This window comes from Spermophilus citellus (assembly GCF_964194105.1).
Source record: "Spermophilus citellus genome assembly, chromosome: 6".
In the NCBI taxonomy this organism is placed as follows: domain Eukaryota; kingdom Metazoa; phylum Chordata; class Mammalia; order Rodentia; family Sciuridae; genus Spermophilus; species Spermophilus citellus.
In genome coordinates, this window is record NC_138187.1 from 151,554,668 (window position 1) to 151,574,119 (window position 19,452).

At 45.4% G+C, this 19,452-nt stretch overlaps 1 protein-coding gene across 1 annotated transcript; it reads left to right on the forward strand.

Moving 5' to 3' along the window:
- Positions 1 to 1,495: 1,495 nt before the first annotated feature.
- On the forward strand, positions 1,496 to 17,580 carry RNASEL (ribonuclease L). Its single transcript, XM_081300247.1, has 7 exons — positions 1,496 to 1,571; positions 3,396 to 5,055; positions 9,621 to 9,706; positions 11,218 to 11,423; positions 11,769 to 11,901; positions 14,674 to 14,807; positions 16,022 to 17,580. Exons 2-7 carry the CDS (start codon positions 3,573 to 3,575, stop codon positions 16,206 to 16,208), a joined length of 2,229 nt encoding a protein of 742 aa, XP_081156373.1. The 5' UTR covers positions 1,496 to 1,571; positions 3,396 to 3,572; the 3' UTR covers positions 16,209 to 17,580.
- The last annotated feature ends 1,872 nt before the right edge of the window (positions 17,581 to 19,452 follow it).

Consider the following 19,452-nt stretch of genomic DNA (forward strand, 5'->3'; position numbering starts at 1 on the left):
TGGCTGTCATCTTGCTCAGTGTTGAAGCCCAAGTCCTTACCTTGGTCCCCAAGGCCCTACATGACCTGATCCTCCACTTCTCACCTTCCTTCACTCACTCTATTTCAGCCTCAGTGGCCTCTGTGCTGATCCTTGATCACACCAGGCCTCCTCCTTCCACAGGGCCTTTGCACTCACTGATCCCTTTCATTACTGAGCTTTTGCTGCATGAATGTACATAGTGTGCTTCTGTATTTTCCTCAAGTCTGTGCTAAGCTGTCACCTTCTGAATGAGGACCTCCTCAACTCCAAGTACAATTATGTTCCCTACTTTGCCACTTTTAGCCCTCTTGATTCTACTTTATTATTCCCTGTAGTGTTTTCGTCATAAAATATACCACATGGTTTACTTATTTTTCTCATTGTCTGATTCCAATGGGCATGTGGGTAGGTACCTTTCTCTGGGTTGTTCCGTGATGTTGCCCAGATCCCTACAACACAGCCAGTGACCCAGCCACTTTATGCCTCAGTGTCCTCATTTGTAAAATGGGACAAAAATAATCAACTGTATCAATTGTATTATCTTTCATAAGTTAATATCTATAAAGGTAATATCCTGGAACACTCGAGAGAGCTATGCAATGCTTGCTGTTATTAGTGTCTTCCTCTTCATCATTTTTCTTCTTATTGTTCAGGTAGCAAAGCAGCATATACAGAGACATGTGCGCGCCCAGCAGAAAGAAGTTTGGGGGCACTGATGGTAGCAGCCATAATGCCCACCAGGAGTAGGGACTGTATATTTCATAACCTGAAATAAACGTTGGGGTTTTTTTCTTTCAATTATTTATGATCTTTTTTCTACAAAGATGCAAGCCCCATGAAGAACTGCCTGGTTTCTTGGCAAAGCACTGTACCCCAAGCCTTTATAGTAATGACTGGCAACAGAGCTGTTGAGTGACAAACAGTAAGTAAGTGAACAAGGGGGTAGGTGTTTATTTTCCCTTCTTTCCCCCAAAGGGATTAGCAATAACATGGAAAAGGAGCAAAAGTGGTTGCAATAAGATGGAAAAGATACAAAAGTAAGAGAGGGCGTGGGGGCAGGAAAGATGGTGGAATGAGATGGACATCATTACCCTAGGTACCAGTATGACTGCACATATGGCGGATGCTACACGGTGTACAACCAGAGAAATGAAAAGTTGTGCTGCAGTTGTGTACCACGAACCAAAATGCATTCTGCTGTCATATATACCTAAATAGAATAAATAAATTAATTTAAAAAAATCCTATAAACCTCCATATAACAACAACAAGATACAAAAGTGATGGATGAGCTGGTTGCTGCAACCCAACAGGTGGAGAGGCTGAAAGGTGAGCGGCCTGGTTCTGGGGATTCTGGGCGTCCACTCAGTCTGCAGCTGTCCGAGAAAGGCCCAGCTGGCCAGCTCGCCCTCCGCCACCTCGCTTCTCACTCCTTTCTTGGCCCCGCCCTGCTGGCTGAGTGACAAGAGGAAATGTTTTCCTGCAGGGGACCAGCCTTCTAGGATCAGTGGCTGCTGAAGGAAGGACCGCGAGGATCCTGAGCGTGGAAGGTAAAATGGGCAGAGGGAGGCGAGCTGGGGTGGGGTGGGGGGCTGGGGGGCCTGAGAAGGCGTTCTTTGAAAACTCCTTTGAGCTTTGGGACTGGAGAGGAAAGGGTCTGGGGGAGTGGAAGGAGTGGACACAGCCTGCTGGCCCCCTCTCCAGGAGCCCCGGGGGAACCGAGCCCTTTTCTTCCTGCAAGCTGTGACAACCCCACACAGTGTTTACTCAAGTCCTCCGTTTCTAGGGCTTCCCTGGTCACAGGAGAAAACGAAACTGAAGCAGGACTTGACTTCCTGTACTTGAGTGTTTTGCGCGGGGGTTTTTTTTTTGTTTGTTTGTTTTTTTGGGTTTTTTTCTTTCCTTCTCTGCTCCTTTATTTACACCAGCCCGCCTCATATCGGGTTGTAACCAGAACTGTGTGTTGCAAACTTTCCTTCAAAGATTTCATTGCTGGGTGATCGATTATGTTGCACAACTGATTAGACCTGAAGAGGTTGGCTTGGTGAATGATGTAGCTGGTGCTAATTATTGAAATTTTCAAAAGTGGGGGCTGACTGTTAATTGAATGAGATCTTAGGAGTCCACCTGAGCACAGTTATTAAACCCTCACGCCCTGACACACCCCGCCTTTCTATTTGTGTAGTATTTATATGCACATGGGTGGGGAGAATATGTATGATTCATGACATTGTTTTTTTGTAAAGAGATGTGATTAGCTCTACAATTCATCGAATGCCTGATATTTGCTACATGCTGTATTTTAATGCCCTTTACACACATGACCTTGTTTGTTTATTGTTGTCCCCATTTGAGGAAATTGGGACTCAACTATCTCAGATTACACAATCAGGAAGTTACCTTCAAAAGTTATACCACCAGGTCCTCAAATTCAGAGTTCACGGAGGTCAGAATTCAATTCTTTCCTTTCCTACTTTTGAGTAGGCATTCAAAGTGGACTTGCACCAACTCAACAAAGGCAGGGACGGGCCTGGCTGGTGATAGAAGAAATGCAAAAGGACCCAAGCCATGAAGTGCACTTTTCCTATTAAATGAGTTTTTTTTTAAGAAATGATTTTTTGTTAGTCAACGCACATATAATGTTGAGAGAGATTTGTTGATATAGATTGAGAATGTTAAACGCAATCAAAACTTTTGACCAGTCATGCAGTTCTTTGCAATCTATTGTAAGATCTATCAAAAGATAACAAGGTAAAATGAGCTGAATTTGCTGCAACATTCACTCAAAATTATTTTAAAAATCTTGCTTAAAACATTAAGAAAACACTCAGTCATGGAGAAATGAAACAACTGTGGGATGGCCTATTACACACCACTAAAAAGCTTTAGAAAGATTTTGTGATAACAGGAAATTTTGCATAGTATGACATTAAATGGAAGGAACCAGGATACAAAGTTACTTACACATTCTGACTATTGTTTTTTAAAAGCCCATAGAAAAAATACAGTAAGGGGCTGGGGATGTGGCTCAAGCGGTAGCTCACCTGGCATGCATGTGGCCCAGGTTCGATCCTTAGCACCACATACAAACAAAGATGTTGTGTTCGCCGAGAACTAAAAAATAAATATTAAAAAATTCTCTCTCTCTCTCTCTTTAAAAAAAAAAGAAAGAAAAAATACAGTAAAATATTATTCATGACTCTTTCTGGGGAGGGGAATTATAGAGTAATAATGTTCTTATGTTTAATTTAAATATATTCACAATATTCTGTAAGGTAGAAGTTCTGTAAAGAGTAAGTAGATGTATTCGCAACAAGTTGCTAGTAAAACTAATGGCTATGACTCAAACGTGTTTTCCTGTTCTGAAACGACAGAGTGTCCAGGTGGGATGTCAGAAGGCTGACAGTATTGTTCCTCTTGATACTGCTGGCTGCAGCCAGGTAATCCCAACGTACACTCCAAGGCTCTGACCAAGTCCCAAGGAGAAAAACCATCATTTTCTGAAAGAAAACGCAACAAGTTGCAGCCAGTGGCCTGTTACACACCACATCATGAAGACCGATGATCACAAGGCCACCCAGGAGGAACCCATGTCCTGCAGCCGTGGGACAGTTACAGTGGAAGACAATTGTAAGCTGATTGAGGCTATTCACAAGGAAGATGTGGATGAAATCCAGCAACTGCTGCACAGAGGGGCTGATGTCAACTTCCAGGAAGAAGTAGGTGGTTGGACACCTTTGCATAATGCAGTCCAATGTGGCAGGAAGGACATTGTGGAACTTCTGCTCCATCACGGTGCTGACCCTCACCAGAGGAAGAGGAACGGGGCCACTCCCTTCATCATCGCTGGGATCATGGGACACGTGGAGCTGCTGCAGCTTTTCCTTTCCAAAGGGGCCAATGTCAATGAGTGTGACTCTAACGGCTTCACAGCTCTCATGGAAGCTGCTGGGCGGGGTAAGATCGAAGCTCTCAGGTTTCTTTATGAGAGCGGAGCCACGGTGAATCTGCATCGAAACACTAAAGAGGAACAAAAGCGGCTTAGGAAAGGAGGGGCCACGGCTCTCATGGACGCTGCTGAAAATGGCCACACAGATGTCCTGAGGATTCTCCTGGATGAGATGGGGGCGGACGTCAACGCCAGGGACAATATGGGCAGGAATGCCTTGATGCACGCTCTTCTGTCACGCTCTCCTGATAGCAGTGTGGAGGATATTACCCGCCTTCTGCTGGATCATGGGGCTGATGTCAATGTGAGAGGAGAAAGAGGCAAGACGCCCCTGATCCTAGCAGTGGAAAAGAAGCATGTTGGTTTGGTACAGATGCTTCTGGAACAAAAGTGCATAGAGATCGATGACACAGACAGCGAGGGCAAGACAGCCCTGCTGGCTGCTGTGGAACTCAGACAGACACAGATGGCTGAGCTGCTGTGCCACAAGGGGGCCAGCACGGATTGTGGGCCTCTCGTGAGGACAGCAAAACTGAATTACGACCACTCCCTGGTGAAGCTCCTTCTTTCCTACGGAGCTAGAGTCTGTTTCCAGCCTCCCTCTGAAGACTGGGAGCCCCAGAGTTCACGTTGGGGGTCAGCCCTGAAAAAACTGCACAGAATGTACCGCCCTATGATTGGCAAACTCAAGATATTTATGGATGAAGAATATAAAGTTGCTGAGACTTCTGAAGGGGGCATCTACCTGGGTTTCTATGAGGAGAAAGAGGTGGCTGTGAAGCTATTCCCCGAAGACAGTGCACGTGCAGAAAAGGAAGTCTCCTGTCTGCAGAGCTGCCGAGAGAACAGTAACTTGGTGACACTCTATGGGAGCGAGAGCAACAAGGGCTGTTTATATGTGTGCGTGGCCCTCTGTGAACGGACTCTGGAAGAGCACTTGGATGTGCACAGAGGGGAAGCTGTGAAGAACGAGGAAGATGAGTTTGCTCGAAATGTCCTGTTATCTATATTTAAGGCTGTTCATGAGCTGCACTCGTTGCATGAATACACTCATCAGGATCTGCAGCCAAGAAACATCTTAATAGGTGAGTCCCTATCTCAGTCATTGTGTGTGTGTGTGTGTGTGTGTGTGTGTGTGTGCTGCTATGACAGAGCGCCACAGATCGGGAAATTTAAAAAGAATAGAGATTTAGTTCTAGGAAGTTCATTGGCATCTGGCAAGGAACTTCTTGCTGTGCTGTCCGCGGAGGAAGGCAGAAGGGCAGGAAGGACAAGAGAGAAAGAGGAAGCCAAACTTCTTTTACAACAAACCCGCTCTGGATAATGGCATTTATGAAAGCAGATCCCTCATGATGTACTCAGCTCCTGAGAGTCCCACCTCTTGACACCAATTATAAACTATAAAACTCCTAGAAGGTAACGTAGGAGAAAAATCTAGACACCCTTGGGTTTGGGGATGACTTTTTAGATGAAATATCAAAGACCTGATCTATGGAGGGAAAAAGATGGATAAGCAATAAGAATTAATTGACTTGATTAAAATATAAACATTTCTGCTCTGTAAAAGGCACTTCAATAGATGAAAAGCAAGCTATATAGCCTGAGAGAAAAAATATCTTCAAGAAGACATGTCAGTTAGACAGTTGTTACCAAAAAGAACAAAGGACTCTTAAAACTCTAAAATGGAATAACCTGGTATTAGAGAAACGGCATTTAGGCTCCTCAGTAGCTGGGTGGAGGCCAGAACCTAACTGCCCACAAACTGTTTATGATTTAATTGCAGAAACTAAGCCTAAGTGTTTGAAAAAAAATATAGCATTTTAATATCATCTGTTGGATCTAATAGTAAAAGGTTAAGGCCGAGTGTTAGGAGAACAGCGAAGTGTTCCAGTTAGGCACCTTTGGATTCAAGGGCAGAAAACACAACTCCAAGTGGCTTCAAAAATGAAGGGAAGTTATTGGTTCCAGTTACTGAAAACCATCCCTGGATTTCCATGCACACACTACCTGCCTCTTCAGACTCTTGCAGGCCATTTCCCGACTTCAACCCTGCTCTCTGGACCCTTCTTTCCATCAGATTGGAATTCTCCAGGTTCCTCTCAGCCTTGGGAATTTGTGTCTGGAATTCTACTTCGATTTTTAGTCTAAGTGTTTCTTCCTTAAAGAAGACCTATCCCGGGGAAGATGGCGGCGAAGGGAGTGCATCACCCCAGTGTGCCGCGTCACTGTGCCGGAGAAAGACGAGGTGAAACAGCTGAAGGCTATCTTGTTGGGAATTTCCAGTGAAATTGAGGTGCTCCAGAATCTAGTGGACGGATTTCCATCGCGCGAGGTTCGGCTATGGGGGCTTGGACGCGGGCGATTTCTCCGCACGGAGGGTCTCATTGCCTGATCGGTGGATCGCCCCGCAGCTGGAGTCTGCGGCGCGCGCTGGGAAGCGGCGAGGTGGCGGAGCGAGGGTGCAGCGATGCGGATTCTGGGGGCTCCTGCCAGTGGTGCAATGGCCGTGCTTAGTGCTGAGTTCCGGCTTTGAGACAGAGGAGAGAAGCGGTCCAGTTCGGTTCTCGACACCGGTCGGACCACGGAGGAGGAGGACAGCAGCCGCCATCTTGGAGAGCTGATGTAATCATCCCTGTTTTCTACTGATCTCAGCTCATTCAGCTATGGAACAGGTGATTTCAGGCTGGTATTTGCCTGCGTCTCGCAGACAGATCGCTCAGGCTTGGGGCTGGAGAACCAGTGGAGAATACTCCTAGGGGCTCGCTCCTGGCAAGGCGTGCGCTGGGCTCTGAGCGGCCGGATTCTGGTTCCCGGGGCTGCTTTGGCCCAGGGCTGGGGAACCTGCAGAGACTGTGTGTTGAGGCCAGCTACAAGTGGAGCGTGCGCTGAGCTCTGGGCGGCTGGGTTCTGACTCCCGGAACAGTTTTGGCCCGGGGCTGGGGAGCCCATGGGGACTGCGTCTTTGAGCCTGCTCCCAGCAGAGCATGCACCGAGCTCGGAGAGCTTGGAGCGGCCGGGCTCTGGCTCCCGGAGCTGCTTTGGCCTAGGCCTGGGGAACCCGTGGAGATCGCTCCTTGGAGCCTGCTCCTAGCGGAGCGTGCACTGGGCTCGGAGAGGCCGGGTTCTGGCTCCCGGAGCGGCTTTGGCCCAGGGATGGGGACCCCGCGGTAACTGCTTCTCCGTCCGGGTCCTGCTGGGTGCAGTGGGGGCCAGAGGGGCAGAGTGGAGCTGCCACCTGCACCCAGAACAGGCCAAGTGACCCGCCGGCGTGGTATCACGACACCCCAACTGCAGCAGGGGCCGAAGAGAGTAGCCGCCTACGCCTGGAACAGGACCAGCGACCCGACGGCGTGGTAGCCAAGTCACCCCATTTGGAGTAGGGGCTGTGTAGAGCCGCCGTCTGAGCCTACAAGGTAGGCAGACCTGCGACCCACTGGCAGGACAGGCCCAGTAGCCTGCCAGAGTGGTCGACACGTAGCACCGAGGCAGCCACATCACACTGGTTGGAGTGGGGGTGGAGCACAACCACCGTGTCCGGAAAAGGCCCAGCGACCTGTTGGAGAGGCAGTCAGGTAGCCCCATTTGGAGTGGGGGCTGAGCAGAACTGCTGCCCGAGCCCACAAGGTAGGCAGACCTGTGACCCACCGGCGGAACAGGCCTAGAGGCCTGCCAGCGTGGTAGACACGTCACACCAATTGGAGTGGGGGCAGAGCAGAGCCGCCACCCGCGCCCGCAGGGTGGGCAGACCTGCGACCGACCAGCGTGGTAGACAGATCACCCTAATTAGAGGAGGAGCACAGCCACTACCTGCCCTGCAAGGGAGATTTTCCAACTATACAAGAGCAATATAAATAAATAGGGGGAAATTTTCAAAAACACAACAGTTTCACCAAGCAGAAAGAAACGCGAGCAGTATGAAAAGACAAGGAAAGAAAGGACCACAAGCAATGCAAGTCAACTCAACTTTAGAAGAGGTAATAGCTGCAATAGATGGAATGTCAGATAAAGAGTTCAGGATATACATGCTTCAGATGATCTGGAGTCTCAGGGAAGACATGAGACAGCAAAATCAGACAATGAAAGATCACTTTGACAAGGAACTACATAAACAAATCCAGGAAGCAAAAGATCAATTACACAGGGAGATAGAGGTAATAAAAAACAAACAAATAGAAATCCTAGAAATGCAGGAAGCAATAAACCAACTTAAAAACGCAATAAATAAATAAATAAATAAATAAACACGCAACATGATGTATAATCCATCATCTCTGAAGAAGGTAAATAATGATGCTACTTACTCCTCAAAAACTGTCCTGTGCAGTTAACATTTGATTTATTAGGTATCTGCCGGGGGCAGGACATAATTTTATTTTTTCCAGGCCAGAGAGTAGGAAAGGATGAGGATAAATTTAATTGGCTCCCCGTTTGTGCAGTTCCTGAGGCAAACAGCACAGATTTGCAAAGCAGCTGCTGGAGGGAGTTAAGGGGACATCCTATGACTAATGAGCAGCAGCCAGCAAGACTCTACATGCAAGACCATCTTGGCACAGCCATCCATAAAGTAAGCCCATCATCCACTGCCCACCTTGACAAGTTAGGCAGTTTCCCAGGGTCAGGGATGTGCTTATCATAAGTCCCTGCTTCCCCGTTCCCTTCAGGTTCTTTTTCCCTAGAAGAAAGCCACCGAGCCCTCCGACAGAGGGTTGAATAGATGGGAGGGGTCAGGAACACTATGAAAGGGTGGTGGTGATTTATCCTCCCAGGATATGGCCCCTGCTTCTGGCTTGAAGGAGTCTGAGAAGGAAGGCTGGGTAACCCCAAGCAGGGTGAAGGCCGGTGCAGCGGTGTGCTTCTAGAACCCCTTTGATTCCAAACTTAGACATTCAAGCCGTGGGAATCCAGAGCCTAACAAAAATGAATCCATTGAATTATTCAACGTGTTTGTTAAGAGGCAAAATGATGGGGAGAGGAGTACCCCATCCAAGAGTTTAAGATTAGAGTCTCCAACAAGGAGACAGATATTCAATGGAATAAATACACAAATGAATGTAAAAATATCTTTGCAATTGTGGAAATACTAGCACAAAGTACAGGATGCTCTGTGATAACTGTCTAAAACGTCCAGCTGGATTGTGGCTGGTTAACTTAATTTAGTGGAACACTACGCCAAGACAGTCTTGGATTTAGAGCATTGTTGGTTGGTTGCTCATCAGCCATTGGAAAGCTCTATGATTGGGGAAGTGGGGATAGGTCTTCTTTTTTTTTAATTTTTATTGTTGGTCGTTCAAAACATTACATAGTTCTTAATATATCATATTTCACAGTTTGATTCAAGTGGGTTATGAACTCCCATTTTTACCCCGTATACAGATTGCTGTATCACATCAGTTACACTTCCATTGATTTACATATTGCCATTCTAGTGTCTGATGTATTCTGCTGTCTATCCTATTCTCTACTATCCCCCTTCCCCTCCCCTCCCCTCCCCTCCCCTCCCCTCTTCTCTCTCTACCCCCTCTACTGTAAATCATTTCTTCCACTTGTATTATTCTTCTCTTAACCCTCATTGCGTGTTTATTTAAATCAATTGACTGCTGCGTCGTGGACAATGGGTATTTTCCATGCCCTTCTCTGCACTCTCCTGTAGATTCCAAGAAGGCTGTTCGCTTGGCAGATTTTGATCAGAGCATCAAGTGGACTGGAGACCCACAGGAAATCAGGAGAGACCTGGAGGTAATTTCTACAATCTGGTGTTTTCTTTTTCTTCTGCTTCCTTGCTTGTTCCTTACCTTAGTGCAAATGGCCGATGAGAGGGGGTTTCCTTTTTAACCGGGAAGGAAAGAACTTTCAAGGCTCCTCCAACCCCCACCACTCTGTGTCACTCACTGTCCTCACTCCTCTGTAGACACTGGCCCCTTCTTGGGCTTCCTCTCATGTCAGAGCTCTTGCAGTGCAGAGGAGAGGTGTCATGGCGGAGCCAGTGAGGCACTGCCTGTCACCTGGTCCCTTTCAGGTCTCTTATTATCGCTTTCTCCCTCCACTAGCTAAATAAGTAACTAAATTGAACATGCCATTCCTCTTTTTTAAGTAATTCCAGGAGGTATTTCCAAATATCACCAAAATTCCTTCAGGACATATTTTCTGCCTAAGGATAATGTGAATGAGACTTCTTTTCCCCAGTCTGTTCAAACACATGCCCTCAGCTCCGAAGAAAGTCAGCTACTGAGGCCCGACGAAAACTCCAGGGGGGGGTGGGGTTGATCCTCAACTGGGAAAGAGACAAAACTTGGCCCCAAATAAAGAACACAGAGCCTGGCCCTGCAGACCAAAGCCCCTGGCGGATCTGGCTCCTATGGGGGCATTTCTTTCCGGGAGAGAAATGATGGGCAGGAGCTCATCACCTATGTCTGGCCTCTTGGTTTGGCAGCTGCAGATGTCAGCTCCTCCCCTGGCTGATGGCTAGTGCAGAGGGTCCTGTGCTGGCCTCCTTCTCTGCCTCTCCTCCCTGCCGTGGTCTAACTCCTGGGTTACACTGTGCTGTTTCCCACCTGGACAGTCTCTATCATCTGCTGCCCCATGTAACCCGGGACCTGACATCCCAGATCTCAGCCAGTCCCCTGGTATTCACCTTGTTTTTTTTTTTTTTTTTTAAAGAGAGAGTGAGAGGAGGGAGAGAGAGAGAGAGAGAGAGAGAGAGAGAGAGAGAGAGGAGAGAGATTTTTTTTAATATTTATTTATTTTTTTAGTTCTCGGCGGACACAACATCTTTGTTGGTATGCGGTGCTGAGGATCAAACCCGGGCCGCACGCATGCCAGGCAAGCGCGCTACCGCTTGAGCCACATCCCCAGCCCTTCACCTTGTTTAGAAACATTCTCCCTTCTCTGATTTCTCTATGTTCCATCAGTGCATTTGACATCCACCTCCAATCTCTCTTCCTGCATGTCACCCTCCCGCAAAAACAAACAAACAAACAAAACAACAACCTTTTTTGTTGACACGTGTCTGAGGGACACCCAGACAACAACAACAACAACAACAACAACAAAACCCTGTACCCTGGGATTACCTTTTAAACTGTGCGGACCATACAGTACTTTGAAGAATTCTATACATGAATCTGTGTCTTCTCTCCCTAATGAGCCTGCAGGCTCCTAGAGATTTCTTCTAGCACACACTATCCAAAGTTACCCAAATCAAGAGGTGATTCATAAGCCCCTTTGGCTTGATTTCTGGTTTTATGAAGGCCCTTGGACGGCTGGTCCTCTATGTGGTAAAGAAGGGAGAGACTCCTTTTGAGAAGCTAAAGGCTCAAGGCAATGCAAAGGTGATTGAACTTTCTCCAGATGAGGAAATTAAGGACCTCATTGATCACCTGTTCTGTCCTTTGGAACATGTGAAGGACCATCTGGGTGACCTTCTGGATCATCCTTTCTTTTGGAGTTGGGAGAAGTAAGTAAAAGTCAAGTGTGGATCTCAGGCCTCAGAATGGAGAAGGAGGGGTGGTATGGAGAAGGAGGGGTGGTATGGAGAAGGTGGGGCGGTACGGGCAAGGGTCAGGGCTTGTTCTCTCTGCTTGGTATATACTGGTTTTGTGACCTCGGAAGGGCAGTTTAACCTCCTGGATTCTGGTTTTCTCTTCTGAAGAATAGGGGGGAGAAAGAGACAGCTGCCTCTCCCATCATGCAGAATTTTAAAAGTTTTACTACTTTTATTAAAATCCAAAATCTATCAGTTTTCTCTTCCTGCAAATAGTGGGAAAAAATGGAATGACCATGATAATTTTGTCCTTCTCAGACGCTATAGGGCACTTCGGGATGTGGGAAATGAAAATGACATCAAGCGTAGAAAAACTAAGAGTGAGATCCTCACACGACTAACACCTGGGTCATCTGAACCTCCCAGAAGTTTTGACCGGTGGACATCTAAGGTATGAACAATTTCTGTTGGTGTAGGCATTATTCTGGGATGAATCCATGTGCTATTTTATATGAGTTTTTTTTTAAATACCAACCAAGAAGTGAAAAGGTGATATTCCCTCCCTCCCTCTCCATCCAAGTCCCTCTTACTACTGGCTCTTCGAGGTCTCTGCTCCCCCAAGAGACCAGCTGTGACAGACTCCTGTTCTGGTTATTCTTAGGATGGCCTTGACCCAGCCCCGGAACCTTTCTTTCCCTGAAGCCTGGCCAAGGGCCTATTACCATAGTGACAAGGTGGCTGCCTGAATAGAGCAGACACTAAACCATGGGGCTGCCTCCTCTGCTTGTAAACAGCTGCGAGCATCCACATAGAGACCTACGTGCTGCCCCCACAAAACACATTCGGGAGAAAGGATGATCTTTAAAACTCCCCCTCTTCAAGAAAATCTGCCTGGCTTGAACTAAGTATAGAGGAACCCCACAGAATTCATCACCATCTCAATCTTGCCTTTGCCATCAGAACTTTCATTAGGATGAATTAACAACATCTATCAAATAGGCCAAGGCAGACCAAGGCTGGGCAGACGAAGCAGAATAGGCACAGTCCTTGTGGTGCTGGACACTTGCAGAAATAATGCTGTGCAACGTGGCCTGGGCGTCCCTCAGACATGTGTCAAGGACTGTGAGATATTGGTACTCTGAGGCCTTCTACTGAAACCAGTAGCTTCTCCACCCCCGGCCTCTGTTTCCCCTGTAGCTCTTTGTTCCTGTTTCTCTTTTTGCTCTTCTGCCCTCACTTGTCTCTGGACTACCTCCTGCACTCGAAATGGCTAGCCTTCTTTATTAATTAGTCTTTGAGTTCCACGATGTCTGTTGTCTCACTGGCATGAAGTAGGTCGACCATGACTCTTTGGTAAACGAACATCTATAAAACTCCAGCGCAACCCTGTGGAAATGGAGACATTTGAATCTAGAGCCAATGACAGGGACAGGCGAGATTATGTAGCTCTTGACTGTTACATGGCGGCCATAGTTCTCAGGACTTGGAGTCCCCACATTTAATCCTTAGAAGAGCCTCTGTGGTAATCATCTATGCTTTGCAGATAGGTAAGCTGAGGCATAGACAAATAATCTTTCAAAGGCCGAACCAGTATGAGGTGTAGCAGGATTTGAAGGTGGGAAAAATGGCTGCTGAGGGTGTGTGCTCACTGCAGTCCATGTGCTATGATGCCGTCAATTCCAACTCCTGTAATCTTGGAGGAAAGTGAGGTCAGGAGATGGTTCCTAAAGTACCTGGGTTGGGGCAGTCAGAGAGTGGCAAAGCTGGGAAGAAACACCTGTTCTTTTGTTCCCCAATGCATTGGTTCCTTCCCCTAAATTTTATTGACTTATATTGAATTTTGATTGAGTTCAAGTCTTACCTTGTCATTCCCATTTATTTGTTTATTTATTGGCACATTGCAGTTATACATAATAGTGGGACTCATGGTTACATATTCCTACATGCACATAACATGATGTGTTCAGTTTCATTCCTGAGTACTTCCTCTTTCCCTCCCCTTGTCCCTCCCTTTGGTCCCTTTCCTCTATTGGTATCCTTCCTGTTTTCATGAGATTATCCTCTTCTCCCCCCCCTTCCCCCTCTTGCATTCATATAAGATAAAACATGCAACACTTGACCTTCTGAGTTGGCTTATTTCACTTAACATAATGTTCTCCAGTTTCATCTATTTTCCCACAAATGACATAAATTCATTTTTTTTTATGGCTGAGTAAAACTCCATGGTGTATATATGCCACATTTTCTTTATCTGTTCGTCTGTTGACAGGTACCTAGCCTGGTTCCATTTCTAGTCTTTTGAGGAAATTCCACACTGATTTCCATTGTGGTTGTGGTAATTTATAATACCAGCAAAATTGTATATAAGTGTGTTCTTTCCCCCTTACGTCCTCACCAGCATTTGTTGTTGTTTGGATTCTTGATTTCTGCTATACTGACTGGAGTCAGATGGAATTTCAGTGTAGTTTTGATTTGCGTTTCCCTGATTGCTAAAGATGTTGAAAATCTTTCGTACATTTGTTGGCCATTTGTATATCTCCATTTGAAAAGTGTCTGTTTATTTCTTTGGCCTATTTATTAATTGGGTTTTTATTAATTTTTGGTGTTAAGCTTTTTGAATACTTTATGTACTTGATCCTCATATTAGATTGTTTTTCTTGTTGATTTCAGTGACTTGCTCATTTGTGCGGTCACATGGTTGTTTTCGACAGCACAGGTCTAGTGCCCAAGTTTTCCTGACTATCTACTGTATGTGGTTCTCAGCCTGCCCCATGCCACCACCACCCACCTCTGCTCTCCATCTGAGCAAGCCTCTTTAAGGAGGAAATGTAATTGAGCATGAATTTGGAAGGGCAGGATAAAAATGTGCATACTTTAATGAGCAGATGTCCTAGTGTAGTAGCCAAAGATTTCTTTTTTCATTTTTTAAAAATTTTAATTTATGATATATGACAGCAGACCAAAGATTTTTTAAACCACGTTTTAATGTATTTCATTTCTTATGAAAACAATTCACTTGAAAAATAGAGGCACAAATTTAAAGTTATCTATAAACTCCCATTCAAACAGAACTATACTTAACATTTTGGTGTACAACATTTACTTGTTAGCAATTAGTAACAGGCACCCTATATTCAATGTTAATTTTGCCAATTGGTATTAAGATGCCATCAGAATTTATTTGTGTGGCCACTGCATTTTTGCGTAATGTTTCATTTTTTAGATTGACAAAGATGTTATGAAAGACATGAATAAGTTCTACGAAAAAAATAGGGATTTCTACAGGGACACTGTGGGTGATCTGTTAAAGTTCATCCGGAATATGGGAGAACACATTAACGAGGAAAAAAACAAATGGTAAGTTTTGTTTTTATTCTTGTAAATCTTATGTGAAATGAGAGCAACTCCGAGGGGAGGGTCCTACAGCACTCAACGGTGCTGCTGGAGAGCAAGCAGTTCCCGATGGAGCTGACCAGACTCTTCCAGAAGTGTGGGTGGTAGGGCAGTGAGTACACCCACCTTGAAGCAGTGTGATGGTCAAACCGAACCCCGCACCCAGGAAGGGTTCTGTGGAGGGTGTTGAGCCCTCAGACAACAAGTGTCTGTCGAGGATCAGCACAGGGGCGAGCTCCAAAGATGTGAATAAGCTTCGGGTGGCTTATTCAAACCTGCTCAGAGCTCACATGGAGGGGGCCGAGGACCAGAGACAGAGCAAGAGTAAGAAGAGCAAAGCAGCTGGGCGAAGGGCACTGAATTCCCTGCTTTTACCAAACCACCAAATTACTTTTCCTTTTGCTTATAGTTTCCATAAATCTATGTTTCTGTTTCCATGTGATATTAGGGTCATTTTGGAGAGAAGAAAGGTTGCAGTGTTTACAAGGTAGTTGTGGTGAGAAACTAGTTTATTTCAGATCTGTGATGCATGGTTATATATTCCTAAATTATAGTTTAAGAAAGAGCAATGTATCATGAAACACCTGATTCTCAAAAAAAAAAAATCCAATTCTAAATTTATATGTGTATGGAAAGAAGGAAGTTTATTTTGATAAAAGAAATGCAATTCCTCTGCTGTATTTGGAAAAGGGAGATCACTGTGGTCTTTTATCTTCCTTTTAGTTTTTGTTGCACCCCACTGAATAGAAACTCGTGACTTCTTGTGTCACTAACACAGGAGATGGGACAGCTGGACAAAGTGAATGAAGAGTTATGAAGGTCTTGGTTAAATTGGCTTTTTTTTTTTTTTTGCCAAAAACATTAGCTGCAAACTCATACGCATACACAAAACCTTGCAGGTCAGGGCTCTTTCAGATTTGGGGATTGTGCATAAGGGATTGTGGAATTGTATCCTTTCCATTTGATGAATGAAAAAAATGAGGTTCAGAAAGATCAAGCAGCCAAAGGTTGCACAGTCACTAAGGAGTTAGGAGATGAGCCTGGCTCTGTCACTTTTCCAAGTCCTTCTCCATTAGGCTGTAGAAATAAAAGAGCAGAGCGTGTCCTGGGTCCTATGTTGTGAAGTGCTGGAGAAGATCTGGGGGCAAGCATGTCAAACCACTTGTGTTTCATTTCAGGATGAAGAAGAAAATTGGAGATCCTTCCTGTTATTTTCAGAAGACATTTCCAGATCTGGTCATCTACGTCTATAGGAAGTTACAGGACACGGACTACAGAAAGCATTTCCCCCAAACCCACAACCCAATCAAGCCTCCGTATAACAGAGGTGGCCAGGGAGGGAGGCTGGCCAGCCCTGAGTATTGAGTCTTTCAAGTTCAAGGAGCCACTTACTAGCTATGTAATTGGTAATCACAACTCTCGGAGCCTTTTAGCTACACCGTTGCTTGTGAGGGATGAGTTGGACAGCAGTGTGTCAGTTTCCAGCACACGCATTCCACACTTTGGTAACAAAGGCAGTGTATGTTCAGACTTCCCTGGTCCCTGATAGTGGGCAAGGCTTATTGGCAGGGACTGGGAGAGCATCCTGCTAAGTTTTCTCTTGTCATTTGCAACAAAGGAGGGAATGCCAAGACCTCTCAGGCCACGTGTTTTACAATGATTATCTCATTTAATTCTCTCAATGACCTACATGATAATAACCAGAACTTATTATCCCCATGGAAGAACCTGAGGCTTAGAGTTTGAGCTACTTGCCTGAGATCATATAATCTGCACAGAGCAAGGTATAAACGGAAGTTACTGTGATTGTTCTTTCTTACTTAGGTACTTTAAAAACTTAATTAGCGGCCCAGGGCTTTTTTGGATGAGACCCAAAAGGAATATGCCAAAAGAGTTCCAGGAAGCTCATTCATGCATTAATATTTGTAAGTCTACACACTAGTTGTATGAATTCCATTCCTATAAGCACTTGCACTGATTTTCCATGACCTTAAGAGAGTAGGTCTCAACTAGGGGCAATTTTGCTCCTCAAGGGGCATTTGTCTATGTCTGAAGAAGTCTTTGGTGTCACAGCTCTGGGAGAGAATGACCATACTGGTATTTGTAGGTGGAGGCCAGGGGTTCTGCCAAATACTCTTTGGTGCACAAAACAATCCCCCAACACACAACACCGAGATCAGAACATCAGCGGTGCCGAGACAGATAAATCCTGTCTTAAGGGACTGAGACGCTTTTGAACTGGCTGGAGGCCCAGGACTGTGGAGCGTGTGAACGACCCCAGAGAGGAGTGACCCAGATTTATTTTCTTGCTGCTGCATCCGTAATGGAGCACTTCCTTCTGCCATCGGCCACTCAGGAAGTTCCCCATCCACCCTCACTTCCCTGCTCCACTCCGGGTGCTCAAATCATGCTTCTCTCCACCCTGTAGTTTGATTTCCCCACTGGGATTGAAGCCCCTTAAAGCTAATGATTATCTGTTTTGGAATTTGTATCTTCACTGCTTAGCCAAATGTTTGTCCCGCCATAATGCTCAATGAGTAGCCATTGAATAATTACTATTTATTATTATTCATGTACAAAGAAGAGGACATCTTTGCACATGAAAAATAATACTACTTTACATTTTATGGTGCCTTATAATTTATTCATACCTATATATTATCTCATTTCATTTCCAAAATAATTTTGTCAGGTTGTCATTGAAATCCTTATTTTGCTGATGAGGACATTAAGGTTAGAAATAACTTCGATGTACACTAGGACATAACCAGGGAGTTGTCGCTGTTTTTGAATAGGTTTTCTGACACTCAATCTGGAGTTTTTTGCACTTATCATCATGGTGGCTAAGTTAAGATGGAACCTTGGAATGGGAATGTAATATGAAAAGAGGGTGTCTGGTGCAAAGAGGGTGTCCAGTGCTGGATAAATGGTTGTACTGAATAGAGTTAAGACATACTGGAAGAAATAAACTGAAGGGCTTTTTAAAAATGAGGGATCTATGAACAGCAAGATTGCTCTAGGTTTCAAAGTTAAGTATTGGTTGTCTGATACATAGTGAGTACTTGGATATGTCAGTCAAAATGCCCATGTGTGAACAGTGCTCAATACAATTTTGATTTGTCTTATTAAATTTGATTTTCTTTGAGTGATATTTCTACTTTAGAGACTACTAAATAAGCAATTCCAGAATGTTTTAAGGAAGGACATGTTGCTCTTTAAAGGAGCAACATGTGAAAAGGAGCCAATTTTCAGGCCTCCAGTAATTCTGGAACAACGTGGGCCCTGGGTGTTTTCATGGGGAGAGAAGGAAGGAATTAGTAATTTTATCCTCTGCTTCTACTCTCTAAGATTTTTCTATCAACACTCTGCAAATATTTCCCATTCAGTTGTCATTACCACAGTCCCTCCCCCCTCCCCTTCCCCCTCCCCCCTTTTTTTAGCATGTAGCTCATGTTAGGCCAGGTGATTGATTCTGTGCCTGAGCTTGCCAAGTGGAGGTATCAGTGACACCCAGAACATACTGGACAAGCAACATGGGTGAGATGATGATGGCAAAAGTATTAGATCTGCCACTTGCTGAGCACCTCCTCTTTTCTAGTATGAAACTCTTTTAGATGTGATGGTGTCCCTGATTGTGCTCTGAGATTATTTTCGTTCTATAGAAGACACAACGAATGCTCAGAAAAGCTCTTGAAGATGCCAGAGTAGTAAGTAGAGAGGCAGGATGCTAACCCAGGTCCGTGAGTCCAGGGTGTGGTCTTTCTGGATGCCAAAGAGTGAGATGGGGCAGGTGGGAGCAGTCACGGTTCAGAAGTACAAGGGCTTTCATGCTTTCCTCTGCACTGAGGTCCGAGAGGTCACATTACCAATGATGTTCACAGTGCCAAACCACTGGGTCACACCCCTGCCTTCATGAACCTCCCAGCTGGGAACTTACTTCTATAGCAGCCTTAACCCTGCACTCTCTTGTCTTTCCTTCCCCTTGGCTGGTCTGCACAGCATCCTCTGCCAGCTCCTTCTCTGTGCAACTGCTAGATATTGAGTGCTCCTTACCTAATCCTCGAGAACTTCACTTTTTGACCTTTGTCCCTAGATGATATGTTTGAGTGCCATAGCTAACATCATCATAAACAGGCAGGAGATTTCCAGGTTTTGAAATTTCACCTCCCCCTCTTATATGTTCTGTGTCATGACTGACAGTCACCCTTATATGTTCTGTGTCATTTGACTGACACTGAAAATCAGATCAGGTCCCTTCCCTGCTTAAAATTGTGGTTAGAAGAAAACCCGAACTGTTCACCCGCCAATCAGTAAACGTACTGGCAAAGTCTACAGCTCTGTGCTCCTCACCTGTCAGCTGCTTATCTTGAAGGCTTCACTGTATCTGAGGTGATCTTATCTCTGCTTCCTCTGAGGGCTGGGAGCATGGCCTCCACGGGGGCATTGGTTTGGGGGTTCCCTCTGCTGTAACTTTAGACTGCCAGGCTCTGCCTGCTAGCTTCTATTTTCTGGGCCTCGACTACAATGTGACTTCCTTAGATAAGACTTCCTTATTCAAAGTTGCTCCCAGCCCTTATTTTTTTGATGACATTATAGCTCTAATCACTAT